The sequence below is a fragment of the Truncatella angustata genome, assembly GCF_020726525.1.
Source record: "Truncatella angustata strain MPI-SDFR-AT-0073 chromosome Unknown BKA67scaffold_4, whole genome shotgun sequence".
NCBI lineage: Eukaryota > Fungi > Ascomycota > Sordariomycetes > Amphisphaeriales > Sporocadaceae > Truncatella > Truncatella angustata.
The window spans coordinates 2,823,837-2,851,114 of NW_025763384.1; the positions used below are offsets into that span (position 1 = coordinate 2,823,837).

At 47.9% G+C, this 27,278-nt stretch overlaps 5 protein-coding genes across 5 annotated transcripts; 3 read left to right on the forward strand and 2 right to left on the reverse strand.

Annotated features, from left to right (window-relative positions):
* Window positions 1-207: 207 nt before the first annotated feature.
* On the reverse strand, window positions 208-1,367 carry BKA67DRAFT_565644 (uncharacterized protein). The gene has a single exon (XM_046102820.1). The coding sequence runs from the start codon at window positions 1,318-1,320 to the stop codon at window positions 550-552; it is 771 nt and encodes a 256-aa protein (XP_045958856.1). The 5' UTR covers window positions 1,321-1,367; the 3' UTR covers window positions 208-549.
* Window positions 1,368-2,714: 1,347 nt separating this feature from the next.
* BKA67DRAFT_565652 (uncharacterized protein) lies at window positions 2,715-5,760 on the reverse strand. Its single transcript, XM_046102821.1, has 9 exons — window positions 5,730-5,760; window positions 5,260-5,658; window positions 4,571-5,180; window positions 4,447-4,513; window positions 4,103-4,379; window positions 3,947-4,046; window positions 3,773-3,882; window positions 3,473-3,713; window positions 2,715-3,378 (listed from the first exon to the last, which is right to left on the reverse strand). The coding sequence occupies exons 2-9, from the start codon at window positions 5,364-5,366 to the stop codon at window positions 3,037-3,039; spliced, it is 1,854 nt and encodes a 617-aa protein (XP_045958857.1). The 5' UTR covers window positions 5,367-5,658; window positions 5,730-5,760; the 3' UTR covers window positions 2,715-3,036.
* Window positions 5,761-5,989: 229 nt separating this feature from the next.
* Window positions 5,990-7,758, forward strand: BKA67DRAFT_691590 (uncharacterized protein). Its single transcript, XM_046109176.1, has 2 exons — window positions 5,990-7,047; window positions 7,105-7,758. The coding sequence occupies exons 1-2, from the start codon at window positions 6,183-6,185 to the stop codon at window positions 7,653-7,655; spliced, it is 1,416 nt and encodes a 471-aa protein (XP_045958858.1). The 5' UTR covers window positions 5,990-6,182; the 3' UTR covers window positions 7,656-7,758.
* Window positions 7,759-8,257: 499 nt separating this feature from the next.
* Window positions 8,258-11,310, forward strand: BKA67DRAFT_623839 (P-loop containing nucleoside triphosphate hydrolase protein). Its single transcript, XM_046105513.1, has 3 exons — window positions 8,258-10,632; window positions 10,702-10,942; window positions 11,023-11,310. The coding sequence occupies exons 1-3, from the start codon at window positions 8,695-8,697 to the stop codon at window positions 11,094-11,096; spliced, it is 2,253 nt and encodes a 750-aa protein (XP_045958859.1). The 5' UTR covers window positions 8,258-8,694; the 3' UTR covers window positions 11,097-11,310.
* Window positions 11,311-21,405: 10,095 nt separating this feature from the next.
* On the forward strand, window positions 21,406-24,826 carry BKA67DRAFT_535905 (fungal-specific transcription factor domain-containing protein; the record flags this gene model as incomplete). Its single annotated transcript, XM_046100078.1, has 2 exons — window positions 21,406-22,538; window positions 22,594-24,826. 2 exons carry the CDS (start codon window positions 21,406-21,408, stop codon window positions 24,824-24,826), a joined length of 3,366 nt encoding a protein of 1,121 aa, XP_045958860.1.
* Window positions 24,827-27,278: the final 2,452 nt, after the last annotated feature.

Genomic DNA, 27,278 nt, shown 5'->3' on the forward strand with positions numbered 1-27,278 from the left:
GGTTATGGTACCTCAATTCAATTCATGACAAAATGATTTAATATGACTTGCATTTACAGTATATATGATACAACGAACTGTATGGTGTCTACTACTTTAAACTCAGTGCTGGACCGATTATAGTGGAGCTCAGTCAAGTCCGATCAACAAGAATCGGGCTTGATCAACAAGAATCGGGGCTGATTTACATCAATCAACTCAATTTAACACCAATCAAGCTTGATTAACAGCAATCAACGAGAATCGACAAAAACCATGTTTGATCAATTATGATCCTATAAGATCAACTGTATGATTGAATTTGGCGAGAAATCTCCACTTGTCCAGTATTCACATTTCCCTCGCATTTTCCTCCTCCGCTCGGCCTTCTCATATACCACCTATACGCATGCCGACTCCTTTTCAATTAGGAACATCACCATTTCAGAGAAATCACTTACTCCTGTGCATGAGCTCACCAAAATGCTATCGAGGCCTATAGCATAAATACCACTATAAAAGATACGGTTCAAGACACCGCCAGAAACAATCAAAATCAAACCACACCAGTCATATAAACACTCGTTGGGAACACAGCCCGTTGTTAGCCAGCCTTGACCTCTCGAAACCATTAAAGACTCTGAATCTTCGTATCGAGGCTACTGTCTCACACTTTGAGAACAAAACAACAACAACCACAGTTACACCGAACAATAGACCATCAGCAGCTCCAACGATTATACTGAAGCGCGACACAATCAGCTTAGAGACCAGCAACACCACCACCAATACCCGAATCACAACGAGACACGTCTCCGATGGGAAGGAAGGGGGAAAAATGAATAGTGGCTCGACAGCGATGAGCCCAGAAGGAACCGCCGTACCGGCCACAGACCCATGCCGCGTAACTGCCCGCAAGATCGGCCGGACACCAGAAGAGCATGTCGCCCTCGAGAAAGCGCTGGCCCGACGCCGAGCCAGGCGCGCCGCGAAGACAGCGGCAGGTTCCGCGGCGAGGAGTCCTGCTAGACCTGATGCCGCGGTCACCGACACGATGACGACGACGTCGACGACGAAATACAAACGCCACGCGGGCTCGGCGTCGAGGTTGTCGTCTCTGCCTCTGACTCGCCCGCGCCCGAACGAGGATCGCCAGCCGGCTGCCCATGGGGAGCAGCGGAGTAGGGACGATGACCAGGGGGGGATGTCACTGCGGGACTGCTTCCGGGCGATGAAGGCGTTGCGGCAGGAGTCCATACGGGAACGACCGCTGACTGCGAAAGAACGTATGAAGAATCGATCAGGAAAGTCAAGATACTGAATGGGCAGCGGCACCGCCATGTCGCTCGTATGGAGCTGTTGGGGCGGACGCCATAGTTACTTGATGCACGAGAACGAGACAACTAATCAATGCGTATTAGCCCTGAAGACGGCCTCTTGCCGTGTGTGCCTCCCCAGATCTTGATATATATCGGAGGCCAACGTTCTTCGGAACCACCGACGATAAGCCTGACTTCATACTGTTGAGCTACTCTTTACGAAATAAACCACCTATAGGCAGTATGCCATCCAGAAGTCTATAAGTATGTGCTAATAATATGTGACAATTTTGGCAAATACAAGTACATACGACCATAGCTCCTAGAAAACTCGGCATCCCGTCCGCTCTGCCCTAGATAAACTGGGAAGCGCTGGATTAGTACTCAGGTGGGTGACCACTGGGGAATCCCCGGTGTTGTATGTATATATTTTTGTGTTTTTTAGTGGGGGCTAGGAGCCCCGAGTGAACCCGGGGAGTTAGTCATCAATCTCATTGATTTATATTGGCGTCGACACCAGCAGTGGCCTCGTGGCCTATTATCTGCTGGTGTCGAAACCACTAACCTGTCTTCACATCTGCTCATTACGGCCGAATAAGTTTATGAAAGATAAATTGACTGCATGGCTCGAAAAACGCATATCGCTCTACAGGGGAAATGGCAAGTGGCGCGCCGTGCGTGTGAGAATGCGAAAGTCTTGCCAATACTAATTCGTAGCCATAAAAACGATCACATTCGACGATTCCCGTAGGGCAGAGCGGAGGGGATACCGAGCTTTCTAATGCGTATGGTCGTATATGAGCTCTTCTCACTATAATGAGGTATATGTTTATTAAGTCCCTATTTGTGAAGCATTGAGAGCTTGTTAATAACTGAAATGAGTTTACACAATTTTGAATTTGAGCGAACACAATAGGCTAATCATCTCGAGTTTCGGGTAGGCCCTAATATCATGGCCTACCATTCTAATCCGGAAGGTCACAAGTATAATCAGGACAGATGCATTCGTCTTTCTCCTCCAAAATAGGTTAACGAAGAAAAGGAATACTTGTGCTCTCCTGAGCCCCTTGAAGGAAGTGACCGTTTGGGGCATATATGTCAGAGAAGATTGGCATATCTCGGCCATTTACTTTCTTCTCTTTCTTATCCCTTTTCGATTTGTTTGTGTTTGGTATCGCTTGGGCAGTGGTAAAAGACAGAGTGGGTGATGCGTTCACTGCAGCTGCTTTTGGGGCCACGTTCGGATCATCGATGATAGCTCTTCTTGCTTAAAAGAAATGGATGTGTAACGAAATTGTCATGCAATGTAATTCGTGATCAACCAAATTTTGATATATATCCAGAGCTAATCCCTGCTGCAATACTTCTAATAGATTTCATATTGACATCAAAAAGCGTTTACCAGTTTTCCGATTGCTTACTGTAGGATTGGTTCTAGTCTATTGGACACTACAAAATGACACAGCCATCTATACACTCCGCGTGAACCGTAATCGCCCGCATTTGAACAATCTGAAATTGTATACTGTTTCTGAGCGCGGCTTTTGAAAAGCATCATAAAGTATGCAACCAGATATCGGAAAAGCTACTCATCGTATTCAATCCGGATGAATTTCTTAGGTATATCCCATAGAAAGTACCTAATCATACAGAAGTCATGTGCCGCAAGAACTCCACACAAATTTAGCAACCTGCGTTGGAGTAGACTAATTATTCAGGAAACCATACCAGTCCGCTGCTACGCAAAACAGATCTTGGCGTGTTCACCGCCCTGTTTCCTCCCATACACGTATAGAACAAATTCTACCGAGGCCCCCGACGGCACTAATTCGATGTCGAGTTTCAACCTTTTAGTTGCGGGCCCAGATCCTTTCCTCGGGTAGTCTGGAAGGTCAGAAAACCCGACATCGAGTTTACAGGAGAGCTCGCCAAGTTTCCGGACACTGTTAGTTATCCTTGCCGGCGGCGCCTCGTCATCACACTGATAAAGGTTGAGTGTGAAGAACTTGCCAAATAACTCTTCTTCGTAAATCTGGTAGTAAGAGTGGCGAACTGGTTCCATCTTGGAAACAAGATCTCCCTGATATTCCATGCATTAGTTCAAGTCATGTCTACTGTAAGGTAGAAATAGTGAGAGACGTGAGAAGTGCTTTAGATCTTGGATCAGAACGTACCCGCCTTAGATACCACGTCATCTGGTTGGACGCCACATAACATTCCATCAACCTGTCCCATCGTTTGTCTTGCTCAAGATGACGTGACGAGTCAAACTCGGCACTGCAAGATATTCCATAACTAGCCCGAGATACCCTTGACTCAACTGCTATCGGTGGTACCCTAAATCCTCCATCTTGCTGATCGTTTTGTGCCTCAAGGAACCCCTTGATAACGGCACCTCGACAGATTGCCGTACGCCTATCAAGATATATTAGCCATGATAATGCATCAGTATTAAGTGAACGCCGCAGACGTACGGCTTGATTCCACCGGACTGAAGCACTGCAATTTCTGACTTGGAATAAATGTTCTTAAGATACTCGTATAAGTATGGACTCCCTCCTAGTCCCCCAACAAGAATGATGCCCTAGTAGAAGTCAGCAGTGATATTCCCAATAATACTTGTTTCCGAGCTTCGCAGTCATATTTACGGTTACAGACAGGCCCCTTTCCGCGGACTTTCGGATCTGTCCCTCGACAAGCTTCGAGATATCGGCAAAGACGCCCTCAAACGCCTTTTCGATATCGCAACTGGTTCCTGAGTGTTAGCTTTGTAGCTCATATGGGTTTTCTCAGACAACTCTCACCCATCGAAATAGATTCGCCCGTTCTTTATATGCGGTTTTCGCTTGGTATCGTCAAAGCTCGCAGTACCTTGACCCCTGAATGCCTCGGCGGGCAGCGAGACGATATATTGCTTCGCTGACTTGGGAGACTTGAACTGTGGTTTGATGCCGTATTCCCATTCGGTTCTCATGACATCCCTGATTCCCTCTTTGCTCAGGCGTTTCCATTTAGACCCAAGCCGACCACTGCACATATGCTCGAACGTCTGGTCGATGAAGATCCCGCCGCAAAGCCCGCCTGTGTGGGTAATGAATGTTAGCTTTTTTCAGTGACGATAATATTGAGCCATGCTTGGAAAGCGAACCTGTTCCAACCACGGCTTCTTGTAATATGATGGGTTTCGTGTCCTTCACTTCGTAACTGATGAGATCCTAAAGTGTTATCTATCAGCCACCTCTCCGGAAATAGTCAGCCCAAACTACACTTACCACTGTCCCACCACCTGCATCGCAGATCACGTAGACATTACCTGGCCGGACGCTATTGCCTTGCTCAAGGAGTGTTGAAAGTGCAGCAGCCTCTGGCTCAGGCGCAAATGTCAATTTTGTGGTCCCTGCCAAACGGAAGTTGAGGATACCAGATTTCTTGGCGGCGTCTTCCATAGCCTGTCTTGCATAGCCCTTCCATATTGCTGGAACAGTGATTATGACATGAAAGGCAAGGGCTTCGATCACAGACTCCCCGCGTGCCTTCTCGATCGTCGACATGATGTGTTCCCAGAGCAAGCGCAAATAATCAGACACCAGGTCTACCGCCGTCTTCTCAGACTCCTTCAGCATATTCCGAGCCTTGGCCAGAAAGCTGAATTCGCGGAGCTCCGGGTCAAGGTCTTCGATATGGAGCAGGAGAAGCTTGAACCATCGAAATGGGTCACCATCGGCAGGAATGGAATAGCCCCAGGCTGGCTCGCCGGCATCATTGTACCAGAGCTCAGTTGGGACTTTGCCCTCCTCGCGGGCATTGTCTGGCCAGGAGGTAATAAAGTTGATATGGCTACTCTCCAAGTCGGCTCTCGTTGACCAAGCCACTCCGGAGAACCTGTCTCGAAACGAATATCAATATGCTATTTGATGACGCCGCAGAAAACAATTTAAATTCCTGTGCCGTCTTTGCTTACGTTGTTCCAAAATCAATACCAATCACCAGGCAATCCTCAACATCGCTATCATCGTCGCCGACGCTGAGACCTTTCAGTATATTGCTGAGACTGCCTCCGAATGCCATCACAAAGGCTAACTGCGGTGCTGTTGTGATCTGATATCTCGAACGTTGAAGTCTGCGCAACAGCCAACCTCCGGGGTCTATGAAGAATACTCTAGCATTGATTCCAGGTGCCGTGTTAGTCAAATGCGCAGAAATCTTCCACTAGGACAGTGTGAGATCCAGAGTGCGCTCGCATGCCAACGCGTGCAGTTCCGGGGCGCGGTTCAAGATTCTTTGGTGTCGCTTTCAAAAGATGTGTGTAATGTCAGAAAGGAAAAGCGCGGGTGGGACAAAGTGACTTATAGGCTCGATACTATAGTAAGAACGCACAATTAGATCGAGTTCAACACATATCTCCAATTTGTTTTTGTAATGGAAGAGTACCTTGAAGCTCGGGTGTGAACTGCGTCAAAACCTTGGGTACCAGGGTTAAGAAGATCATGAAGTAACTAGGTTAATTTCTTTTTGTTGGGCAGTGTAGAGCAGCCTTCCAATTGGTCACCTCTTCATGGGTTGCAATGCAGTTGGTTCTGTTTGCGGTCGACGTTTCAGCCCCAGAACCAACTGTTGCTGCGCCTCCCACAGCGGTTGTGCATGTTGGAGAGGCATTTATTTCCAATGTTGGATTGCGAGGCCATGGCCAACAGGTAATCTTGGATAGACAAGTTTCACGAAGCGCCATGGAATGGCCCTTATCAAAAGTCCCCTGTAACACAGGATTGCGTTCTTTCGAATATGCAGGTGCAGAACATGTTGTTTGCATTTAGCCGTCCACTTTGCAACACTCTGTACACTGCTCGACAACCACCATACTATCATTTCTAAGCTTTCCGTGACATGAAACTCCTCAGATCAGCTGAGCGAGCTTTCAACGCCATGATGACGGGCTCGGAACTAGAAACTAAGGAAACCCCCCAACATGCTACAAGAAAAACGATGGCCAGCCCAGTAGCTGGAAATATTACTAGCACGGTTAGCGCTTCGAACGATTCACAGGCGGATCGTTCAGATAGTGATAATGAGGTTCCCGCTTCACAATTAATCACGTCTTCTCGAAGCCGTCAAACTTCGTGGGATGTTCCGCGACGAAGAGAGCGTGCCAAAATACCAGAACAACCAATTGCTCCGGGCCAAGACGATGCCCGTTGGCGCGAGGTATTTGACAGATTTGAGCACCTGTCAAAGGACACGTGGAACATCCAATCAGCCTTGCAAGAGCTGCATAAAGAAAGGCACGAGAAGTTGACCTCCAAGTCAGACCTACTGAGGGCTCAAAATGAGCTAGAGCAGGCCAGGTTAAGTTTGGAAACAGTCACCAAGAAGTGGAAGAAGACGGCTTCGGAGCTGAACAACTTACGGTCTCAAGAATCGAGGCTGTACCAGCTTCTCGACGCAGACCTCGACGGTTTGGTGCAAGGGCTTCGCTACGAGATCAGAAATTTCTCCTTTTCTTTTCAATATTCGGCCATCAATTCACCTGAACAGTTTTTGCAGCCACAAAGCGACGGCCTGGAAAATTATATGGTTGAGGCTATGGAAGAACTCCATGGAAATCATGGCCATCGCATATCGGAGACCATGGGCCCCGCCCTTGTCCAATCCTTCCTCTGGAGAGTACTCGTTTCCGAAATATTCGAGCAATTTCGTTGGGCACCGCAATTACAATCGTCTATTACCGACGTATACAATATCTTACATCCAGGTGGGCACCGTTCGGATCGTTTCCTACCACAATATCCGCTGACCAGAGTCTTCTTAGATCGCGATTGTCATTCTAGGCAAGGAATATCAACGGGGCGAGAAGCTGAACGAAAGTTTCAAATTTGGAAGGCTACTACCTCGGCCCTTATTCTCGAGTCTATGGAATGTGAGGGCGAGGAGAAGTGCCGGCGACGGATGGTTAAATTCACTAGTGACATTTCCGCACTGATCATTGATGTCGTGAAACCATTTGCATTGGGTTCAGACAAGATATCGGATCAACTCGAACTTATTATCAATATGTTCATTGGTCTGGACGAGAAAATCTGCAGGCAAGCGACACGCGTCGACTGGCTTTTTCCATCTTTGCAACACTCGGCACAATTCAACCCAGAAACAATGGCAGCAAGAGGAAGGGAGATACCACCAGAACCGGGACAGCATGTTGACATGATCGTGGCACCTGGCTTGAAGAAGCGAGGCAGACATATGGGTGAAGATTTTGAGTCTGAGTATCTCCTATTGAAGATGGACGTCATTTGTACTCCCTCTTCGAAGGGGCGTGGTGGCAAGGGACAATGTGGCCAAGTTGATACCGAAGTAACTTGATAATTTCGTTATAACGGGCCAAGTGTCGGATATAAATGGATCAACTGCATTTTCGGTAGCGAATAGTCTTATTCCAGTAATTTGGAAGCCAAATTTTGCAAAACATGTCTTTTACAATGCGTCTGATCATTATTTATCGCATTCTCCTACGCACACAGCTTACTTGCTAAGTATAGTTGACTTAGATCAAGGATCTGTTCGCGACTATCTCCAAATTCTATTTAGCTTCAATGCACGGTTGCTTGCTGATTTCGAGTCTTCGACAGTACTGAGTATGACGGTGAAGAGAAGAGAAAATTACATCGTCAATTTGCGTGGCAGTCAGCTTGGACATTCGATTCCTGGAGTTTGTGGCAGTTGCGACACTTTGAGAAGACGAGGCAACCATCGCCTTCCTGTACCATAGTCTGTACACGAGTTATTGCTCTCAACTCTACTTCCTCATAACCTAGGTAGTAATTACATTCTTCAAGCGCCCCAAACTATCCAAAACCCGAGACTGTGACACTGCCTTGATGGCAAGTTCCCCTGCAGGTATCCTTACATAGGCTTGGTTGGCGGCTAGCAGGCACAGCAGCGGCGCAGCAGCACAGCGATTGGCTGTCCATTATCTGCAACTGCACGACGAACCAACATGTTTCATCAATATGTACTGTCGATCTCCAGCATGGGAAGCCGACTAAACCACCAGGCCGCCAAGTTGCCGTGCGATCTTGAATAATTTTCGGAAAAGGCGAAGTCATGGGTTGCCGTCTCATGTAGCTGTGTAATCCTTGTTCGCTGGCTGAGTCTGGAGGTAACCTGGATAGGGTGATCAAAATCAAGGGTGGCAGGCCTCAACAGCAGATTCCGGGTTGCTCGCAAGATTGATAAATTATATAAGAGACTGGGTACTGCAACATATTATTGTGGAGTGTATATCCATAAGTCAAAATCCTGCTTATACAGCCTGGCCTTGTATCACGTCTATCATTTAGCCTCAATCGAGTACTCGAATCCACCTCGTTGGCAGGGAGTTCTCATAGTTTTGTTCTCAGCCATGAGTGATGCACCAGAACACGACATCTCTCTCGATTCAGTGGCGATGGATGAGTTGAGCAGCCCAATGGCAAGGGCTCTGCTTGACACCGTCGATAATCTCCGGGAGCTTCAGATCGGCGAGATTGTCAACTTGCCTCAAATCATCGTGGTTGGCGACCAATCTTCGGGTAAGAGCTCCGTACTTGAAGCTCTTTCGAATGTCCGGTTCCCCACTAAGGGCGACCTTTGCACCCGCTTTGCCACCGAGCTTGTGATGAGGTACGCCCCAGAGACGAAGATTGATGTTAGGACTGACCCTGCCGGCGGTGGCTCTTCTCAAAATTTCAATCGTACCACCTTCAACAAAGATGCTTTGCCTGAAATCATCAGAGAGGCCACAGAAAACATGGGAATTCACCCGGGAAGCTCAAAAGGCTACTCTCAGGACGTCTTACGCGTGGAAATTGCAGGACCTCATGTCTACCCACTCACACTTGTCGATCTGCCGGGCTTTTTCCATTCTGAGACGGAAGAACAGACACAAGAGGGCAAGGAGATTGTTCAGCAGCTCGCCGAACGTTACATGAAGCAGCCAAAAAGCATTATCCTAGCTGTTATAGCGGCGAACAACAACCTAGCCAATCAGATCGTTGTTGAGGAGGCCAGAAGGCATGATCCCAAAAGGGAGCGTACGCTCGGTGTGATCACGAAGCCCGATCTTGTAGCACCGGGATCACAAGATGAGAGGAAGTGTCTGCAACTGGCCAGAGCTCAGGAGAGCGTGCACAAGCTGAAGCTTGGCTGGTATGTTCTGCGTAATCGACCCGAAGGAAAAGAGGAGATGAGTGCAGACGACAGAGATGCTGATGAGGAAAGATTTTTCCAGACGGGTGCGTGGTCCAACATTTCTCCAATCAGCCGTGGTATCACTCCATTACGGAAGAAGCTCAGCAAGGTCCTTCTTGGACACATTCAAAAGACACTACCTGGCTTGATCCAGGATATTGAGAACAATTTATCCGCACGCAAACGAGCTCTTGATCAACTTGGAAAGCCTCGCTCAGAACCTGAAGACCTAAGGACATACCTACTCGAGATCACAGAGAAATTTCAGCGTCTTCTACGTGACGGTACTGAAGGTCGCTACAATGACGAGTTCTTTGGCGATCTTCATACCGACTGCGAGACCCGCAAATTACGGGCTGTACTCAGGATGTTGAACCGTGCTTTTCACGCAACGCTGGCCACTAAGGGGGTGGATCGCATGGTTGAATGGGAAGACGACGAAAGGAATCTACTTTACGATCGTGTCTTTCCAGGTGTGCTGGGCGGCATACCCGAGTATCTAGAGTCATATCTCGACCTCTTCGACGGATTTCCCGAACCTAGTGTTATTTCTGAGATGGATCTCCATGACGAGCTTGGACACCTGGCAGCGGCTAATCTGGGAAGTGAGTTTCCAGGTCAGCCAAATGGAAATCTTAGTTTACAGCTCTTCAAGATGCAAATACGGCCATGGGACGGCATCGCCAAATTCTATCTTGATCAAGTCATCGATTTTGTCAAGTCTTTCGTAGAACAACTGTTCCTTCACCTCATCGGAGGAGACAAGCAAACTTCCAATGCCATTTTGTTGTTCTGCGTCGACCAATTCTTTCACGATAAGAAGCAAGTTCTCAAGGATAAGCTACAGGAAGTTCTCAGGCCATATAAATCTGCATACGGTCCACCGCTTGACGTAGAATTTCATACTACGTTCGTATCAACGACAGTAGGCCGTGAGGCAGGGCGTATTGCAAGCCTACTTGAAGAGAAATTCCCGGCTGCATTCGTCGAGAAGGGAGGGAAGGGTCTTGTTCGCGATCATGTTGAACAGGCTCTTAAACATTCAGAGAAAGCTAGTGCCAGTGAATTCGGCATTGAGAAAGTTGTCGACTTGACGATGACACACTTTCAAGTACGGGAAGCACTTTTTCCTCAATTCGCAGTATTCGCAAGTTAATGCTAACACGTACATGCTCTGTAGATATCCCTCGGAACATTTGCCCAGAACGTGGTGAATTTAGCTGTTGAGAACTGCCTGATCTCCGATCTTCCAAACATTCTCACACCATCTATGGTCATCGAGATGAGCGATGAACGCTTAAAGATGCTTGCTTCCGAGTCAGAGGATATCCAGGCAGAGCGGTATACCCTTCAGCACGAGGTCAACATACTCATATCCGGCCTGAGAAAGTGTTCACAATGTCGACCTCACCAGAGAACAGGTATGTCTAGATAATGGGTGTCAATAATCGACTGACACTCAATCGCTACTTGGCGCATAGCTGATACAAGTGAACAACAGTGCTTCCCAAAGCCTTCACAAGCTTTTCCCCCACAACCTTGAGTCAATCGTCAGCGTCCAGTGATACCTCATGATTGCTTCCCATAGATAAATCGGGAAACAGTGAAGTAGGCCCCTCTAAGCTCTACAGGGCCGTAGGTGCTCTTTATCGCAAAATTAGGCAAAGTTTTCTCTTTAAAATTAATGTATTCTATTAGTATAAACTTAGCTCGTTATCTTGTTTATAATTATTAAACCAGGACCACTGTCTTGTCCCTTGGTTATGGGCCTCACGATGAGCTCACAGGCTCGTTCGTAGACTGATTAATAAGTAAAGAGTGGAAAGGATGAGTTCGACGACTAAAATACTATTAATTAGCGATAACGAGCTATTCTCGTTATCTTCCGAATGTTTTGCTGTAAAAACTAACGACTAACTGCGTAAAAGTGTGAAAAGCATCGTAAAGAAAGCTATTTATAAGTCCCTTCTCTCAGACCTTATAATGATCAGGCCGAGAACAACTCCGACAAAGTTATAGGCTTGTTATATCGCACTGTTATTGTCAGCCCTTATAACTTAGTGCTATCCGCACCTATACTCTTACATTAAGCTTATAACTTAAAACACTATTGTTAATGATTTTAATATCGAGTTACTTATAATAATTATTTTATAATGATATATAATGAAGTAGTGACTGTTGGCTGTATTATTACTACAAGGGAGCTAAGTGGGTCGTACGACTTTCGTCGAGGTTGTTCAAGGTCTGATCATTATAAGGTCTAAGGGATGGAACTTGTAAATAGTCTCCTAGGGCATGCTTTTACACTTTTGCACTGTCAAGTTGTTGGTCTTTGTAGCAGTGCGTTCGGAAGACAACGAGAATGGCTCGTTGTCGCTAATTAATATTATTTTGGTTACTAAGTTCATTCTTTCCATTTATTTCTCAGTGATTAGTCCGTGAGTGAACCAGCGAGTTCGTCGCGAGGCTCATAACCAAGGGGACAAGACAGTGGTCCTAGTTTATTATATGTTAATTTAATTTAATAAATAAACCAGATGGTATTTACAGAATAAGTTTTTGTTAATACTAAAGGCATTAAGTACGATGATAGTGAACCAGGACCACTGTCTTGTCCCTTGGGTTATAAGCCTCACGACGAACTCGCTGGTTCACTCGCGGACTGATCACTGATGAATGAATGGAAAGAATGAACTTGATGACCAAAATAACGTTAATTAGTGACGACGAGCCATTCTCGTCGTCTTCCGAATGCACTGCTGCAAAAACTAACCATGCTACCGTAGTCAAAAGCGTGAAAGAGCACGCCCGTTCGACTATTTACAAGTTCCATCCCTTCGACCTTATACTGATCAGACCCTGGACAACCACGACGAAGGTCGTACGACCCACTTGGCTCCCTTGTAGTATTGGTACAGCCAACACTCACTACTTCAATAGTGTAATTATAAATATAATGTAAGAAATATATAATCGTAACGAGCTTACGAGGGCGCTTATAGCCTCTTCACAAAGTGTAACTTTGCCTATCGTGGTGTACTGTCGTTATTAAGGAACATAAAATAACGACCAGGCTTTTGATACGGACCTCTAATAATAAGAAAATCGTAATTAAGCTAAATGAAATCCCGTTTGGCTATGCTAGCGAGACCTACATCTTGTGTTGTATATGGGTTACACGTTTCCGTGTTAGAAGCTGCGGGGCAATTGATCGTTTTACGCTAAGTAGGTTCGTCCTTAAAGCGCTGGATTAGTACTCAGATAGATGACTACTAAGGAATTCCCGGTGTTGTTAGTTTTGTCTTCTGTATTTTATATTCTTTCTTATTCTCCAATGGTTTTGCCTATATATCTATTGTTACAATACGAAACTGTCACATACGACCAGTATCGTTTTCTGCCCAACTATGTGAATTAAAAATTTAAAAGTCTTGTCTCAGCGAGGGCGCGAGACGCGGTATGCTGAGCTACTAACGATCCTTTTTTTTTTTAAGGCTTGACCATGCGGATGGCCAGTTTCAGGTCAGACAAATCAAACGGAGATCCATCCGAGACAGGGAGAAATAATGCTCCCACCAAAAAGGAACATCCAACCATTATCCAACTACTGAATAGAGCCACAGCCCTATGACAACTTTCCGCCTGCCCCTATACCGTGTACCAGTTCGCTAGCGTGAACTGAGATGCTACGGGAAAGACAATATAATCATTAGTGTTCAGCGTCACCCCAACGTCATAAGCACATAGGGTACCAAAGGAAAAATAAAAACAAGAACAAAAACAAAACCGAGGTTTCGAAGTGTCGTTTGAGTACAAGTTACGCGAGTATAGCTTCGAAAAACCCGAGACGGTGGGCGTGAAAAAGGCGTGTTGTGTAGACTACATCGTTTTATGGGGCGTGTATAATTACATAGAACGTTGTATTCTCGAAGTGACGGTATTTTTTGTACATCGTGAGTGGTGTAGTAGCTATGTACACAGAGCTGCTTGGGGTTCGGACGCCTTACACAGTGGGATTTCGCGAATGGATGATGTCTTTCTTGTGCCGAGAGAGGATCGAAAATGTAGAGACATGAATTTCAGCGACTCGGCAGACGGGCGCGCATGTGGTATTGGGTGTCTCATATAAAATGTATACTGGTGAACATCTCTAGCGAGGAGAAACCGTGCTTCTTCTCATGGAGAGACTGTCAGCATGCCATTTTCTAAACGGCCTAGAAGCGTTGATGTTGTCCTTTGAGAGCTTAGACTCCATGGATGACACAGCTATGGAGCAAGTATCAAAAGAGAACGGGCTGTTCGGAAAGTGCTATTCCTGTACAAACCATGACTCCTTACCTGGAGGACAAGGAAAGCAATCGTAACGCCGGGACGAAAGAGCTCGCCGGGATACTAGCTGGGACCGCGCAGGCGTGTTGCTATACGGCCTGGGAATCAAATTATACTTTTGCTAAAATTAGGAGTAGTTGTTGTTGTGCATACCCCTAAGCAGATGTTATACACCCTGACATATCATGATGGTATTTGTTATCTGCAATTACACTAGAGCATATACTAGTTTATCTTATGACGGTTCCCGGGACTAGTCTAGACTAGTGTCTAAGTTGTTTCTCTAGGTCATGAGAATTGGATCGTACGTGCAGATCTGAACGGACAGCCGCGCAAAGGAAAGCGCAGACAGTATGGTCTGATCTTCCTCATTGCCAGAACACGGAATCACCCGGCCATCAAGGAGGTCAAGGCCTCCTGCTTACGAATACATGGCCAGCCAAGACTACAGTGATTGGTCTTGGCGGCCTCCTTGTGAAGTCAGATCGCCCAGTCAATACGATATGCTATGAAAGCTAATAGCGGTGGCCGGCGTTGCCGATTATGAAACCGGTCAGTCCGGACAGGCCGGATGCACGAGTCAGTGAGTATACCAGGGTCCGGAAGCACAATCGAATCCTTCCGGCGCGAATATCAAACCTTCGTCTTGTCAAATATTATCTATTTCGGAAGAGAGAGAAGTAAAGGAAAAGGGGTGGCTCAGTCGTTAGGTAGATAGTGGGACCCGCGATCATGCTTTTGGGCATCTATTGATAGCTGATCACTAGCCAGGGATGGCCATGGGGAATTAGCTCAGTATCCGCATTTGTTATCATGGCGAGTTAAGAATGAGCTAGATCGCGGAAATCTTTGTTACGACACATCATGTAGTTTTATCACAACGTGACCCTGTTCGCAAGTATTGCACTTTGATTTCGCATGTAAAGAGGAGGGGAGAACAAGGGACACTACCCTTGGTAGAATGACGTTTCTTTTTAGCGTCTTGGTTGGTTGAATATATGCACATGTCGCATTGTGATACTACGCCAAATCTGCGTGTGATGGCCTTGATGTAGCTAGAGCTTCATTGCATGAAATTCTGTGACAATAACTACATGACGACGATCTTCCACTCCGTCGCTTCTCCAATCATGTTTCTTGACGGGCGATAATAAGCCCTACCGAGGTGTGTCTCGGTATTTTAGAGTCTGGGGTATAGCCCTCCATGACCGAAGCGAAGTCCGGGGCAAAGGACGAAATAGCTACTTGAGAGGAAGATGGTGGGTTGCAAAACGCATACAGCCTTGATTTCCGTAGTATTCCAGTTCGAGGTTCAATTTGTGCTTGCATAGCCGCAAATGTTCCACGTGTTGTATCGGCGGTCCTTCATGCAGGCAGGCTTATGCGCAATACCGAGAGCCGCGCGAACATTTAACCGCAGATTTCTGATTGTGGCGTTTTTCTAGGTAGGGGTTGATGTCAGACCTGTCGTGGAATAATAGATGCTTCATCGAATAGAACCGACCGGTTCAAGGATTAAGACAGTTGCGCTATAACCAGTCAAAGCAGTGCACAGTGTCCGATCAAGAAAGTCGATATCTCTGAGGCATGTTGCCGCACTGTGATTGGTGCGGAAGCAAAAGCATGGCAGAGATTTCCCCATGCGCGATGCTACATATGAGGAGATGTCAACGGTCAATAGTCGCGGCTAACCCCGAATTGCCATGTTTGTGGTATCCGCACTGCTGGATAATCTCGCGGCAAAGATACACATCCACTGATTGCTGAAGTCTGGCATTGAATCGTTGAGAGGCAGCGGTGGTCATGTGTATGAACAGGTGGACCTTTCAGGAAATTCTGTAAAATAATAGAGTTGAGTTACACGGAGTTGTCGATCTTGGTAATGCAGCCATGATCATACCCGGGGACTCAGCCCAGCCTTGCCTATGTAGTTCACCGAGCAAGCTGTACATCATACGCAAATACGCCAACAGGCCATGGATGTCCTACGAAGCACCAAACGGAGCAGCGCCGAGTAGGGCGACAGCGGGACGTTAAACAGAGATTCCCTTGCACAGATCTTGACAGTTACGTCGTATCGGGGCGATCATGAACAGCATGAGCAGCCAGTCGCAACTCGAGAATACGTTGTAGCTCAGAGCAGGGACCAGTTTGTGCCCCTGGGTTTCATGGGCATTCGCGTGTAGAAACCACCATGCCACGTTGGGTGTCCTCAGCCCGGTCGTTAACGAAGCAGGGCTGCTAGGCATGTATTATCGTTTGTTCTTTGCGCCCCCTGATCTGCGCAAATCTTGACGTGAGAGTTTGTCGTGGCTGTACATAGTAAAGAGGCTTGTACTAGACTAATCCGTATGTACAGTAGGGAACCAGGGGGCCCGGAAACTTTTCCGGTGGAGTTGCATACACGAAACATGTTCTTTGGAGGTCAAGGGCCCCTGCGAATATCATGCTCAAAGACCCCGCTTTCCGCTCTTTAAGTTTCAAGGATTATAGTTCATACCTACATATGGAAGTATTGAGAAGAGCTTGCTTAGTTCCCAGAATGACATCGATGGGTGTTTCTGCAATCACCGTCTTGTAACGAGACTGCGTCCTCCATCAAGTCACGAGACGCTGGCCAGAAGCGCGCCGGCTCCACAGTGGGCTTGCATAACACAACTGCGTTAGCATGAGCTGCATCTCCACCAGATATTGGGTGACGGTTTTGGAGAAGGTATAGTGGTACACAATCTATTTGCCCATGTGTTACCAACAGTCTAGAGGTAGAACCCCAAAAATTTTTGATCTGCATTTGTTGCTGGAGCGGGCCGAACTGACGTGGATGTCTCGGTTGGTTGCCTGAGAGATAGGTCTTTCGACGATGAGCTAGAGCTGGCTCTGACGCGTCGTTGTCGTGTATTCCTAGACACATGATAGGCGAATAAGAAACTTAAGAGGCACAAATACTGTGACACGCTGCCACAAGCGCATCTCGCTTGGCTGTGGTCGTATCAGTACGCCTGCAAATATCTACCAATGTCGGTGCTGTGACACGTGCGACTTGAAAATAGGGTTTAAATACCGTCCCAAATTTATCATTGGTTGTAATTTTGCAGTCCTGTATATCCTAAGCTCGCTTGGGCGAGTCTTGTGCCCTGATTATGGTCTTGCGATGCTGGTGGCAAGACTCCGAGCTTTTGGTGGCTTGGTGGTGTTGATCAGGCTATTATGTAGCGGATGATGAGAAGTCTTAAGCGCAAAGCAGGGCTATATCACAGGAACCGTAAACAATACAGAGCGATTACGAACAGAACCCGTAGCACGGTTGGATATCGAGTGCTGCAGAACGGTTAAGCTCCGTTTAGAGATAAAATAGAAGGCAAGTCGCAAACACGTACTTTTGCAACATTGCATTCATTAAACGATACAGGAAATTTAAAGGATTAGTAGAAAAGAATCTCACTGGAACGTCGATGCACAATCGTAGAAGGTAGACTAGAATAAACAACTTAAATCTCCGATGCGTAATGTTTCCAGTATAGGACTGCACATGGTCAATCACTTCATTATCAGACCGTTCGATGCCAGCATTCGAGAATAAACGTGGCGAACTAGAGTCACCAGCGTCGAGCGAATGCGACGGCGCTGTCTTGGAAATAATCAATCAGAAGTCGACCTCCTAATTTAGGCGTTCCCGATTCGATTCAAACTGGGATCTCTGTCCGAACAGAAGCACTTCGGAGATTAATGTTGACGAGCAAAGAAATATCCAATGACCAGCCGTGGGCATTGAAGCGCGCCAAGAAGCTTGATAGAGTGAGGTTGCAAAATGATTATGGTTGCATGGAGCGTAGATTCCAAAGCAATCATCGCATTGGGTATGTGGACGCTTCAGGTGTCGAGCTGATTTCAACGTTAGACTGCTGTGTGTTGCAGGTTACACTGTAGGCAGTCGTGATGACTTGACACTGTCGGGGTGAGACAGCAACAATCTGGTATAACGTCAGAACGAGACAATCTTTTTGTCATGGAGGACTGTCAACAGTCAATGGTAGTCGTGCCAATCCAAGACCCCGGTCCGGCTTTTGGATGCAAAGTACATGGTTATCTCACTAAAGAGGCCCTAATGTACCATCTGCCTTAAAAATGGTGTATAGAGGCATGGCAAGGCGAGTAGTCTGGCTGGACTAGCAAGACCAGCCAACGCCTTGCGAGGGTAAGGTGCTTGGTAAACGTGATCGCCCATCGCAAGGATGATCAAATAGCGTTTAGTCCAAAGCTGTACCTTGAAATCTGGACGCGGCTGGTCTTGGGGGATATTTTTGAGAGAGAGCGCCCTATGACGATCAATGGTCTTTGATGTTCTGGACTTTGGTGGCCGATTTCATCTTTACAGTCAAGAGATGACCATGTCACAACGACGGCGTCACCCTGCAGTTGACAAAGGACAGTGTACACTTGCAACATGACAGCGAGTTTAGTTAGCGATAGTAGTCAATCTGCTGCTCCAGAAGCTTGGACTGTAACCCCAAAAGGGGCCCCTTCGCCGACCGCTGCAAGGGGAGGTCATGTTCGTGTAGGGAAAGAAATCTTGATAATGCTGACAAACGGGTGCACGCAAACTCTATGCACGCACCAAACAGGCATCAAGCATCAAGGGACGATGGTATGGTGTCCTTCCGCGACCAAACTTGAAAAGCGGGCCGCTGAAAACCGCCGAGCTCCTTGAACAAATCAAACGTCTAGAGCAACACAACTGCACAGGGGACCGATGAGCACCCATGATCCGCTTTGGAAGAAACCCTGAGTGAATGCCCTCGATGGGGTTTAGCCGGTTGCAAGGCAATATGCAACACCATAATCAGATTGGAAGAGAGAAGTGCTGCGACTGGTATCTTTGTTGAGAAGACCTAGGAAGGGAAACACAAACGATGAGTTCAAGAGATGAGATCGTAAGATACCTTTGACAGAACTAGGCAAGTGGGCGGCCAGCACAGACGTGTCGTTGCTGTCAAAGCTCGTGATGGATACCATGGACATCATGGCAGCAGAAGATGACACAACGATTCGTACGGCTTGCCAGTTGACAAACGTAGCCTGCCCTTGGATTTCAGACGAGGAAGTCATGTAACACAGTCGACTCAAGAGTCTCTTTTGGGGATCAAATCAAGCTCGATATGGGAAACCCCGGACAGTGCCAAGCTGCACCACAAGGAGCTCCCCTCCTGACTTGCAGACTGCTTCTCCACTCACCAGCTGCCACTGCACATCTGCAGGCACCACTTTTCTCTTCACTCTCCCCCAGACAGACATTGTCCAGGCGGCCCCCAATCCCAATAGGATTGCTACAGATTATCACTTTCTCCCCACCCGAGCACCAACAGAATCCACAACTTCTCAGCCGCCGCCTACTCGGGCAGAGGAAATGCAAGAAACAATCATTCGCCGCCCAGAAAGATATATCAACAAAATGAAAGGAATTAAAAACCCCGATCTTGGTGTTCACCAGAACGAAACGATGATAGACTAATGCATGGTTTCCAAGCTGCCAATTCCTTTTTGTCTCGTGCCGATCGTGATGCGGCGCTATGCCACTAACACGAAAGTCTGCAGTTAATCAATCTGTCAAGTGTCAGGATGCACTTCATATTGAGGAACATCCAATGAAGATGGGGGATCACACGCTGCGCTGTACCCATCGCTGTGCATTGACTGCAGTAGCCATAGAGTAATAAGGAGCTTGCAAATGATACAGTCCATGGTACATAGTACAGCACTCTGACCGTGAACTTTATCATTTGCAAACATGACCTGCAAGTAAATATTAAGCAGCCAACAACGATTACAGCCGGGCTCGTCACGAATGCCTATTCGAGGTCTCAAAAAGATGCAAATTATCATCCCTCAAGCATGGGATTTGGCTGAAGAGGCGTGCGGTCAAGTTCTAGGTTTGAGAGCAGTAAGTGGCGGCGTTGATTGCAGGTATCAGTTTTGAGATGCGGTGCAAGTATTTTTGTAGAGAGTATAGCAAGAACCTCCTGCTGAGTGATCTCGTACCTTGCAAGCAAATAGTATTGCAGAGCGGCCATCGCCACACGAACCGCCCTTTATTGGCATCATTCAGCTGTTTCATCGAACCAGGAACTTGCGGCAGCAACCATTGTCAGATCTAATTGTGCTTCGCTCTCGCACTCCACGTTTATAGGTTGCGGTGAAGAAGACGCGCATAGTACTCTATTTCGCAACGCAGGTTGAAGCTAATAAGTCATTTTCGATTTCCCACAGCCGGCATCCAATTAACAAGCTCGAGTCCGTCCCCCACCCGCACCTGGACGCTTGCTAGTCAGATAGGTACTTCTGTCAACTAACTGGAGGTCTGGGTTAACTTGACCGTGGACCCTGGAAAGAAAAGGGCGAACAACCTCACTCTCAGACGATTGTCATCTCGATTATCACTTCAAGGCGTCGGGCTTGGGGTTTGTTTTTCAAAACAAGGCAACAGGGCTGCCAGCTATGCCATAATCCTCCCGACCTAGCTGCGGAGGGTACATGAGCACCCTCCTCCACAGCGATCGTTCAAGGGCTTGCACAATTGCCTCGAGGCTAGTGCCATAGCACCAGGCGCGAAAGCGCCAAATCTGTTAGGTTTTGTCACGCATCCCTACACTTTACTTTCCACGTTACCATTTGTCTTGCATAGCGTTTTACTACTATTCCGAGACATATAGGCCTTGTACTGACGGTAGCCTTTAAGCTGCAGAAGCAGCCCTAGGCGAACTGAGTCGCATCACGAGATGATCTGATGAGTTGAGTGTGCGGGAAGGACGGGCACCTCGTACTGCATCTGCATCTGCATCCTCTCTTCGCGGTCCATTGTACGGAGCACCAAGAAGAAGTAAGGTGGTGTACGCATGTCGAGGAAACTGGGTCTTCTTCCCCACATCCTCTCTGCGGCCGGCCACGCTGCTGAAGTTGCATTGCCCAATACCCATACCCGTATCCATAATATCCCCTGCCCCCATGCCATTACCACCTGGGCTTCGACCTAGTCTAAACTAAACTAGCAGCTTGAGCCACCTCGCGACAGCGACAGCGACAGCGCAGCGCCAGGCCTTTTGACGACGCCGTCCCTCTACCGCGGCAGGACCCCCGGTCACACACTATCCGTCTCCCGCCAATCTTCTTCTCTTCAATGTGCCTTTGGGTGGATGCTCACCTTACTTTTTGAACTTCGATCTTTGTCTCGCCATCTTCCTTTTTGACAGGTCGAATCCTATGCTTTTCTTCTTTTCTGTCCATATATAGCTCTTCTAAAAGCCTCTGCAAACCCCATGAGATACGACTCTACGACACTAGCGCTTCTGGCATCTCTATCCGGAAGGCCGAAGTTGTTACTGCAATATCCGGCCGCGCGGGGCCCTGGAGCTCAACAGGAGCAGGACCGCAACCAAAGAGCGAGGAGTTGAGAACGACTGGTACGCCCTCCGGTTGTTGCGATTGTTGCTCAAGCTGCGCATTGTATACATCGCTGCCTACCATATTGCCTCTGAAACCAAAGAAACGCAGCTGAGCAATGTCCGCCGAGCGAGTCCGCTTAAACCTGCAATCATTCTCTAAAGCTCCCCATTACCGTACTGAGACGGAAATTCCTGCAGGCCTACCCGGACCTACCGCCGACTTGACCGGATACCCGATTGATGCGATCGACAATGGTCTCACGGATCCCACGCGCCCACACAACATGATGGAGGCAACCGAATTCCCGGATTTTTCATTTCCTTACCACGGCATTCATGAAGCCAATCACATAATGACTTTGGAGGATCATGGCGCCGATATGTTCGCAAATGCCACCGCGGGCTCTATATCATCAATTGGAGAACGACACGACTCGGTGGCATCCGGATCCAACTATGCCATGGGCGAACTACCTGTCAAATCGCAACCTCGTGACGGCTCCGAACAGGAAAGCCCTGCGAGCAATCAACACGGCACCAACTCAATGGAAGATAATATGTCGGATGAGTTCGGACTGACCACAAAGCTGCCAGGAGATAGTCAGGACCTTGGGATTTCATCACGGGACCCCAAATCTGATACTCATCCAGCTTGGAGTGAGCTGAAGACAAAGGCCGGCAAGGAACGAAAGCGCCTACCATTGGCATGCATAGTATGCCGGCGCAAGAAAATACGCTGCTCTGGCGAGAAGCCGGCTTGCAAGCATTGTCTGCGCGCGCGCATTCCTTGCGTGTACAAAGTAACCACTCGAAAAGCAGCCCCACGCACCGATTACATGGCCATGTTGGACAAGCGGCTCAAGCGCATGGAGGATCGGATTTTGAAGATTGTGCCCAAGTCAGAGCAAGATCCCACAGCGGCACATGTTGTGCGGGCTCAGGTAAAGCCACAGCTTCCTGGCTCCGTGTCCAATAGCAAGCAGAACGCAAAGAAACGCGCTGCCGACGAGGCTTTCGGGGCCGATTTCGATAACTGGGCGCGGCAGCCACCAAAGGCCAAAACGGACGATCTCAACAAGCCGGCATCATTGCAGGTACAAGAGCAAGAGGACGGGAAGCTTCTAGTTGAAGGCCGCGAGGCCCTGCCTTCAAAGGAGATACAGATCCATTTGGCAGACGTCTTCTTTGAAAACATCTATGGTCAGGCTTATCATCTTCTCCACAAACCGAGTTATATGAGGAAATTAAAGTCCGTTGCGCATCTAGCCTTGACACGAAGAATCTTAAGTGCTAACATATCACAGAGCCGACGCTCTACCACCAGTACTGGTGCTATCTGTCTGCGCCATATCAGCACGTTTTTCGAACCACCCAATATTCACCAACAAACCACATTTCCTGCGTGGCGAGGAATGGGCAATATCTGCTCGCGACATAGTGATACGGCGATACGAATGGCCGAATATCACTGTCTTGACCTGTCTCCTCATTCTGGGGCTACACGAGTTTGGTACTTGCCACGGAGGGAGAAGCTGGGCATTAGGAGGTATGGCCATCAGGATGGCATTCGCCCTCCAATTGCATAAAGACCTCGAATACGATCCAACAGCCGCCAACCCCGCCTCTCAGCTGAGCTTCATCGACAGAGAGATCCGCCGGAGGACCATGTGGGCATGTTTTTTAATGGACCGGTTCAATTCTTCAGGAACGGACCGTCCGATATTCATCAAGGAGGAAACCCTCGGGATCCAACTGCCAATCAAAGAGAAATTGTTCCAGCTCGATATGCCGGGCCCCACGGAGGATCTCGACGGGAAAGTGCCACATCCGGTACCTGAGGATCAAGGACAACTTTCCAGTGCGAAGGATAATATGGGCGTCGCCGCTTATATGATTCGTTCTATCTCGTTATGGGGCAAGATCATCAGCTTTCTAAACCAAGGCGGAAAAGAAGCAGACCCTCGCTCCATGTGGGATTCCGACTCCAAATACTCGTCACTACTCAAACAGGCCGAGGACTTTGCACAAGGACTTCCTGATGGCTTGAAGTACACATCTGAGAACTTACATTTACATGACACGGAAGGCATGGCGAACCAATTTCTGTTCCTCCACATATCCATACAGCAGAACGTCTTGTTCATGAACCGCTTTGCAGTTTCCTCTCCTACAGGTCTTGCTCAGTCCGACGTACCGAGTACCTTCATAACGCAAGCTGGGGCAAAGGCATTTGCGGCAGCAAATACGATCTCCGACCTGCTAAGAGATGCCGACACATACCTCATAGCCGCTCCGTTTGTTGGCTATTGCGCATTCCTTTCGAGCACCGTGCATATATTCGGTATCTTCTCAGGCAATACCGCGGTGGAACAATCATCCAAGAGGAACCTGACGACTAATGTGAGGTTCTTGCAAAAGATGAAGCGGCACTGGGGCATGTTTCATTTCATGTCAGAAAATCTTAGGGAACAGTTTCGATCTTGCGCGGATGCCGCGCAGAAAGGATCACTATCCACAGATAAGACCACAGCATCCCCCATTTTTCAATATGGGGATTGGTTTGATCGCTACCCACATGGAGTTTCCCAGACAGACTTCCTCGACCCAGCTTCAACAAAGAAGAAAGACATAGGCGATGATGCTGTCCTTGGCCAAAAGCCGGATGCATACAATACAGTTGAGGAATTCTTCAATAAACTGTCACCGCCACAAAGTCAAGAAGGCCGAGACGCGAGTAATGGGCCGATCCGACCATCAGCAGCCAAACGCCGGTCATTTGCTGGCGCTGCTGGCAAAAAAGGCGGTCTGCCTCCGCGGGGTGATGCCTCGCAGCAATTAGAGCCTCTTCTTACTGATTTATCCTCTTCGATCCCAGAGCATGTGCAACAGCGTATTCAGGCGGCTCAGCGCCATCAATATGCCGCCCGTCTCGGCGGGCAGACCAGTGAGCCTACCTCTTTGCACCTTGATGTCACTCGCGACAGGCGCAACTCACACCAGTATACAGGAGCCGCTTCTGCAAATGCTGCATACCACGCGCTCTCGCCGATCAGTCCAATAACGCATGGCCTTGGTCATCAGTTCGCCGGGCACCACGCTGCAGGGCATGCACACAGTCATCCGGCCTTCTACAACAACCCCGATTTAGTTGCACTTGGGCTGACCAACAACACCGGCATGCTACCCCAACTCGACCGCCAGATGGTTTTCAACGCGTACGGTGGCCTCGATCCCACAACCATTAGTGGGCCCGAGGGGATGGTAGACTGGGATGCTTTAGCTAGTGGCGGTAGGCCGAATGGTACTGCGCCTGGCAATCCAGGCCGCGAGGTTGGTACTGACGGACTACCACATAATTTTGCCGAGCCCTCCAGTGCTTGGTTCATGCCATTCAACCTGGAGGCTCCTGAGCTTGGTCAGGAGCTCAATGCCACTGGAATGAATGGCATGGATACTTTTGGGGTATTCAGCCCAAGTGGCATGGGAACGCCAACGTCTGGACCAGGCCTTGGAATGAGGAGAGGCTCGCATAGGTGATGTCCAGAAATATGAGGAGAGGGCGTATGAGTAATAATCATGGCCTGTGTTTTGGGTTGGATGCGCACCAGTGGCGATCTTGCAAAAATTCATTTATCAGCAAGGCGTTGGATTAGGACGTTCGTTATATGCTAGACCGTGGCCTTCGTTTTCATCTCAGCGATGAGGTATCACTACATAATGTGGGCCGGGCTATGTCTGCGAGCTTTAGGCGTCAAATATTGTCTGGTGTTCTTTTTTTTATGTGTATAACGGATGAGATCGTCAATCGTGTCTGGCACGTATTGGTTCGGGACCTTAGGAAAAGTGGCAGGCTTGGGAGATGTGTTATTGGAAACCGGTGTGTTTGTATCGTCTGTTTTGTTCCTTCTGGGCGGGAGGAGGAACCAAGCTCACATGAGGGAAGAAGGATGAACTATTCGATACACATCCGAGAGATACATTCGAACTTATGTCCTGGACATTCGCAATTTAGCAGTGGACAACAAGAAATATTTACTGTCCATCGAATCCATTTCAGCTTACAAAGATCAACGTGGCGTAAACATGTATTTTTACAGGCCGTCCGCCTGCAAGTGCCGATAGCCTTCACAACTGACCACATCGTATGATTCAGCCCAGAGTGTCAGCTCCATTGTTCCGCAAGCTCAGTGCCTTTCGATTAATTATTTATACAACACGGCATTCGTCTCCACTCGGGCAGTCGTCATCGGGTTCGCGTAGCAGTGTTGTCCCGGTAAGCAAGAATACTCGATTACATCGTAACATTCTAGCTTACCAACCTTTGAGATTTCCATCTCTCGACCCAGACATGACGTCGCCACCGCTTGTGGTATATTTTGTGCTGGAATTGTAGTTAGAGGTTGGGCACGATGTTGAAACGGTGATAATATATCTTGTGTTTCTGATGCGTCTTTAGACTATTTGAGTGACAGTGCAGAGGAGTGTGGGTCTTGTATACAAAACCTCGTGTCGTCCAAACAGGTAATCACTAGCTGTTGGCCGTCTGATTAAACGTGCGATCCATATAGGCCATCTCGATGCCCGTTATCCCCTCCGATGTAGACAACGAGGTTTTAAGTAACAATCTCCCAGATCTTGGCTGTTTTATCAAGAGATGCAACAGCCAGGGAACGACTATCTGGCGAAAAACAGGCCGCGGTTTCTACAAACTCTGCTCGTACAGCATTCGGGACGGGTTGCCTTTCCTCTAGAAGTTCCTCTTCCCCCATAAGTGTAGAGCGCGGTCTCCAGATACAGTAGCAATGTATTTGCCATCCGTGCCAAAGTCAGTCGTCTATAAGTCTTGTTTGTGAGCCGAGATAGTTGTAATAATTTACTGGTTATTATATTCTATATCTAGAATGCATCGGCAAGCAGCAAGACCTTATGGGCAATAACAAGTAACGTACTCTGGCAAGCTTGTCCTCGTTTGCTTACTACAATGGGAAAATTCAATGGCTTGACTCTGAAGCGCTGTGTACCCTTTATGACCGTAGTTACTTTTCCGATACGGTATACAGAGGGCGTCACCGTGGTCATCACCGTGACTGGGCCGCCATGATTACCATAGCTGCCTAAGGCACTAATATGTATATTTGTGTATGACCACGGATCCATAGATCATTAAGTAGCTTATGAACCATCCCTTCTACACGATTCCTTAGATATCCTATATATGCCCGTGTCACTTTCGAAAGTGATCGGTCTCTAATCTTGAGCGACCTTTTTCCCCCACCCATTCATAAGCCCTTGATGGTATATGAAATGGTGGCAATTATAATAATATCGGTACATCAAGGTTGGGGGCCTTGGCCTGGTTTGTTAGCATTACGAGTATGATGTTCATTCTGTATTTTATTACATAGTTAGCAATTCCGACATCCCAAGCACATACGACCATAGCTCCTAGAAAACTCGGCATCCCGTCCGCTCTGCCCTGGATAAACTGGGAAGCGCTGGATTAGTAGTTGGATCGGTGACGGCCAGCGAATCCCCAGTGTTGTATGTTTTTTGTTGTTTTCCTAACGACAAAAAGCGCGTTAGATCATATGGGATACGCTAACCTAACCTAGTGCTTAACTGCGGGGATCTGACCTGTAAAAACAGGGATAGCAGTCGTTGATCTATGTACTGTAAAGCTTTGTCCACTTTGTCGTCCCGTTCAGCAGGGCCATCCAGCGTAATCAAGCTTCGACACGTCGGGCAGTTTAGGCAGAGTCAGACGCAGGTCGATCGCGGGGCGCGTATAGGATAACTCAGTCGCTCAAACGTGCGCTCTTACTCCGTAATACAGCAACGATTATGTCTCTATTCTATGGCATTTCTCGCTAAAATGAACGTCGATGCATACCGCCATCTAGTTTGTTCTCGTTCCCAGTTAGTATACTCCTAAGTCCCTTCTGACGCCCTTTCCCAGTAGGGATTTGGCTCCTGGCCAAAACGGTGGACA

What these genes read in the sequence shown, in the direction of transcription:
- BKA67DRAFT_565652 (XM_046102821.1), bottom strand. Translation starts at nt 5,366, where the DNA reads ATGGCATTCGGAGGCAGTCTCAGCAATATACTGAAAGGTCTCAGCGTC. An exon ending in AGAAGCCGTGGTTGGAACAG is followed by an intron (nt 4,380 to 4,446) that starts GTTCGCTTTCCA and finishes TTACCCACACAG; the next exon opens with GCGGGCTTTGCGGCGGGATC. An exon ending in CAGTCCGGTGGAATCAAGCC is followed by an intron (nt 3,714 to 3,772) that starts GTACGTCTGCGG and finishes ATATCTTGATAG; the next exon opens with GCGTACGGCAATCTGTCGAG.
- BKA67DRAFT_565644 (XM_046102820.1), bottom strand. Translation starts at nt 1,320, where the DNA reads ATGGCGGTGCCGCTGCCCATTCAGTATCTTGACTTTCCTGATCGATTC.
- BKA67DRAFT_623839 (XM_046105513.1), top strand. Translation starts at nt 8,695, where the DNA reads ATGAGTGATGCACCAGAACACGACATCTCTCTCGATTCAGTGGCGATG. An exon ending in TGACGATGACACACTTTCAA is followed by an intron (nt 10,633 to 10,701) that starts GTACGGGAAGCA and finishes CATGCTCTGTAG; the next exon opens with ATATCCCTCGGAACATTTGC. An exon ending in TCGACCTCACCAGAGAACAG is followed by an intron (nt 10,943 to 11,022) that starts GTATGTCTAGAT and finishes AGTGAACAACAG; the next exon opens with TGCTTCCCAAAGCCTTCACA.
- BKA67DRAFT_691590 (XM_046109176.1), top strand. Translation starts at nt 6,183, where the DNA reads ATGAAACTCCTCAGATCAGCTGAGCGAGCTTTCAACGCCATGATGACG. An exon ending in ATACAATATCTTACATCCAG is followed by an intron (nt 7,048 to 7,104) that starts GTGGGCACCGTT and finishes GAGTCTTCTTAG; the next exon opens with ATCGCGATTGTCATTCTAGG.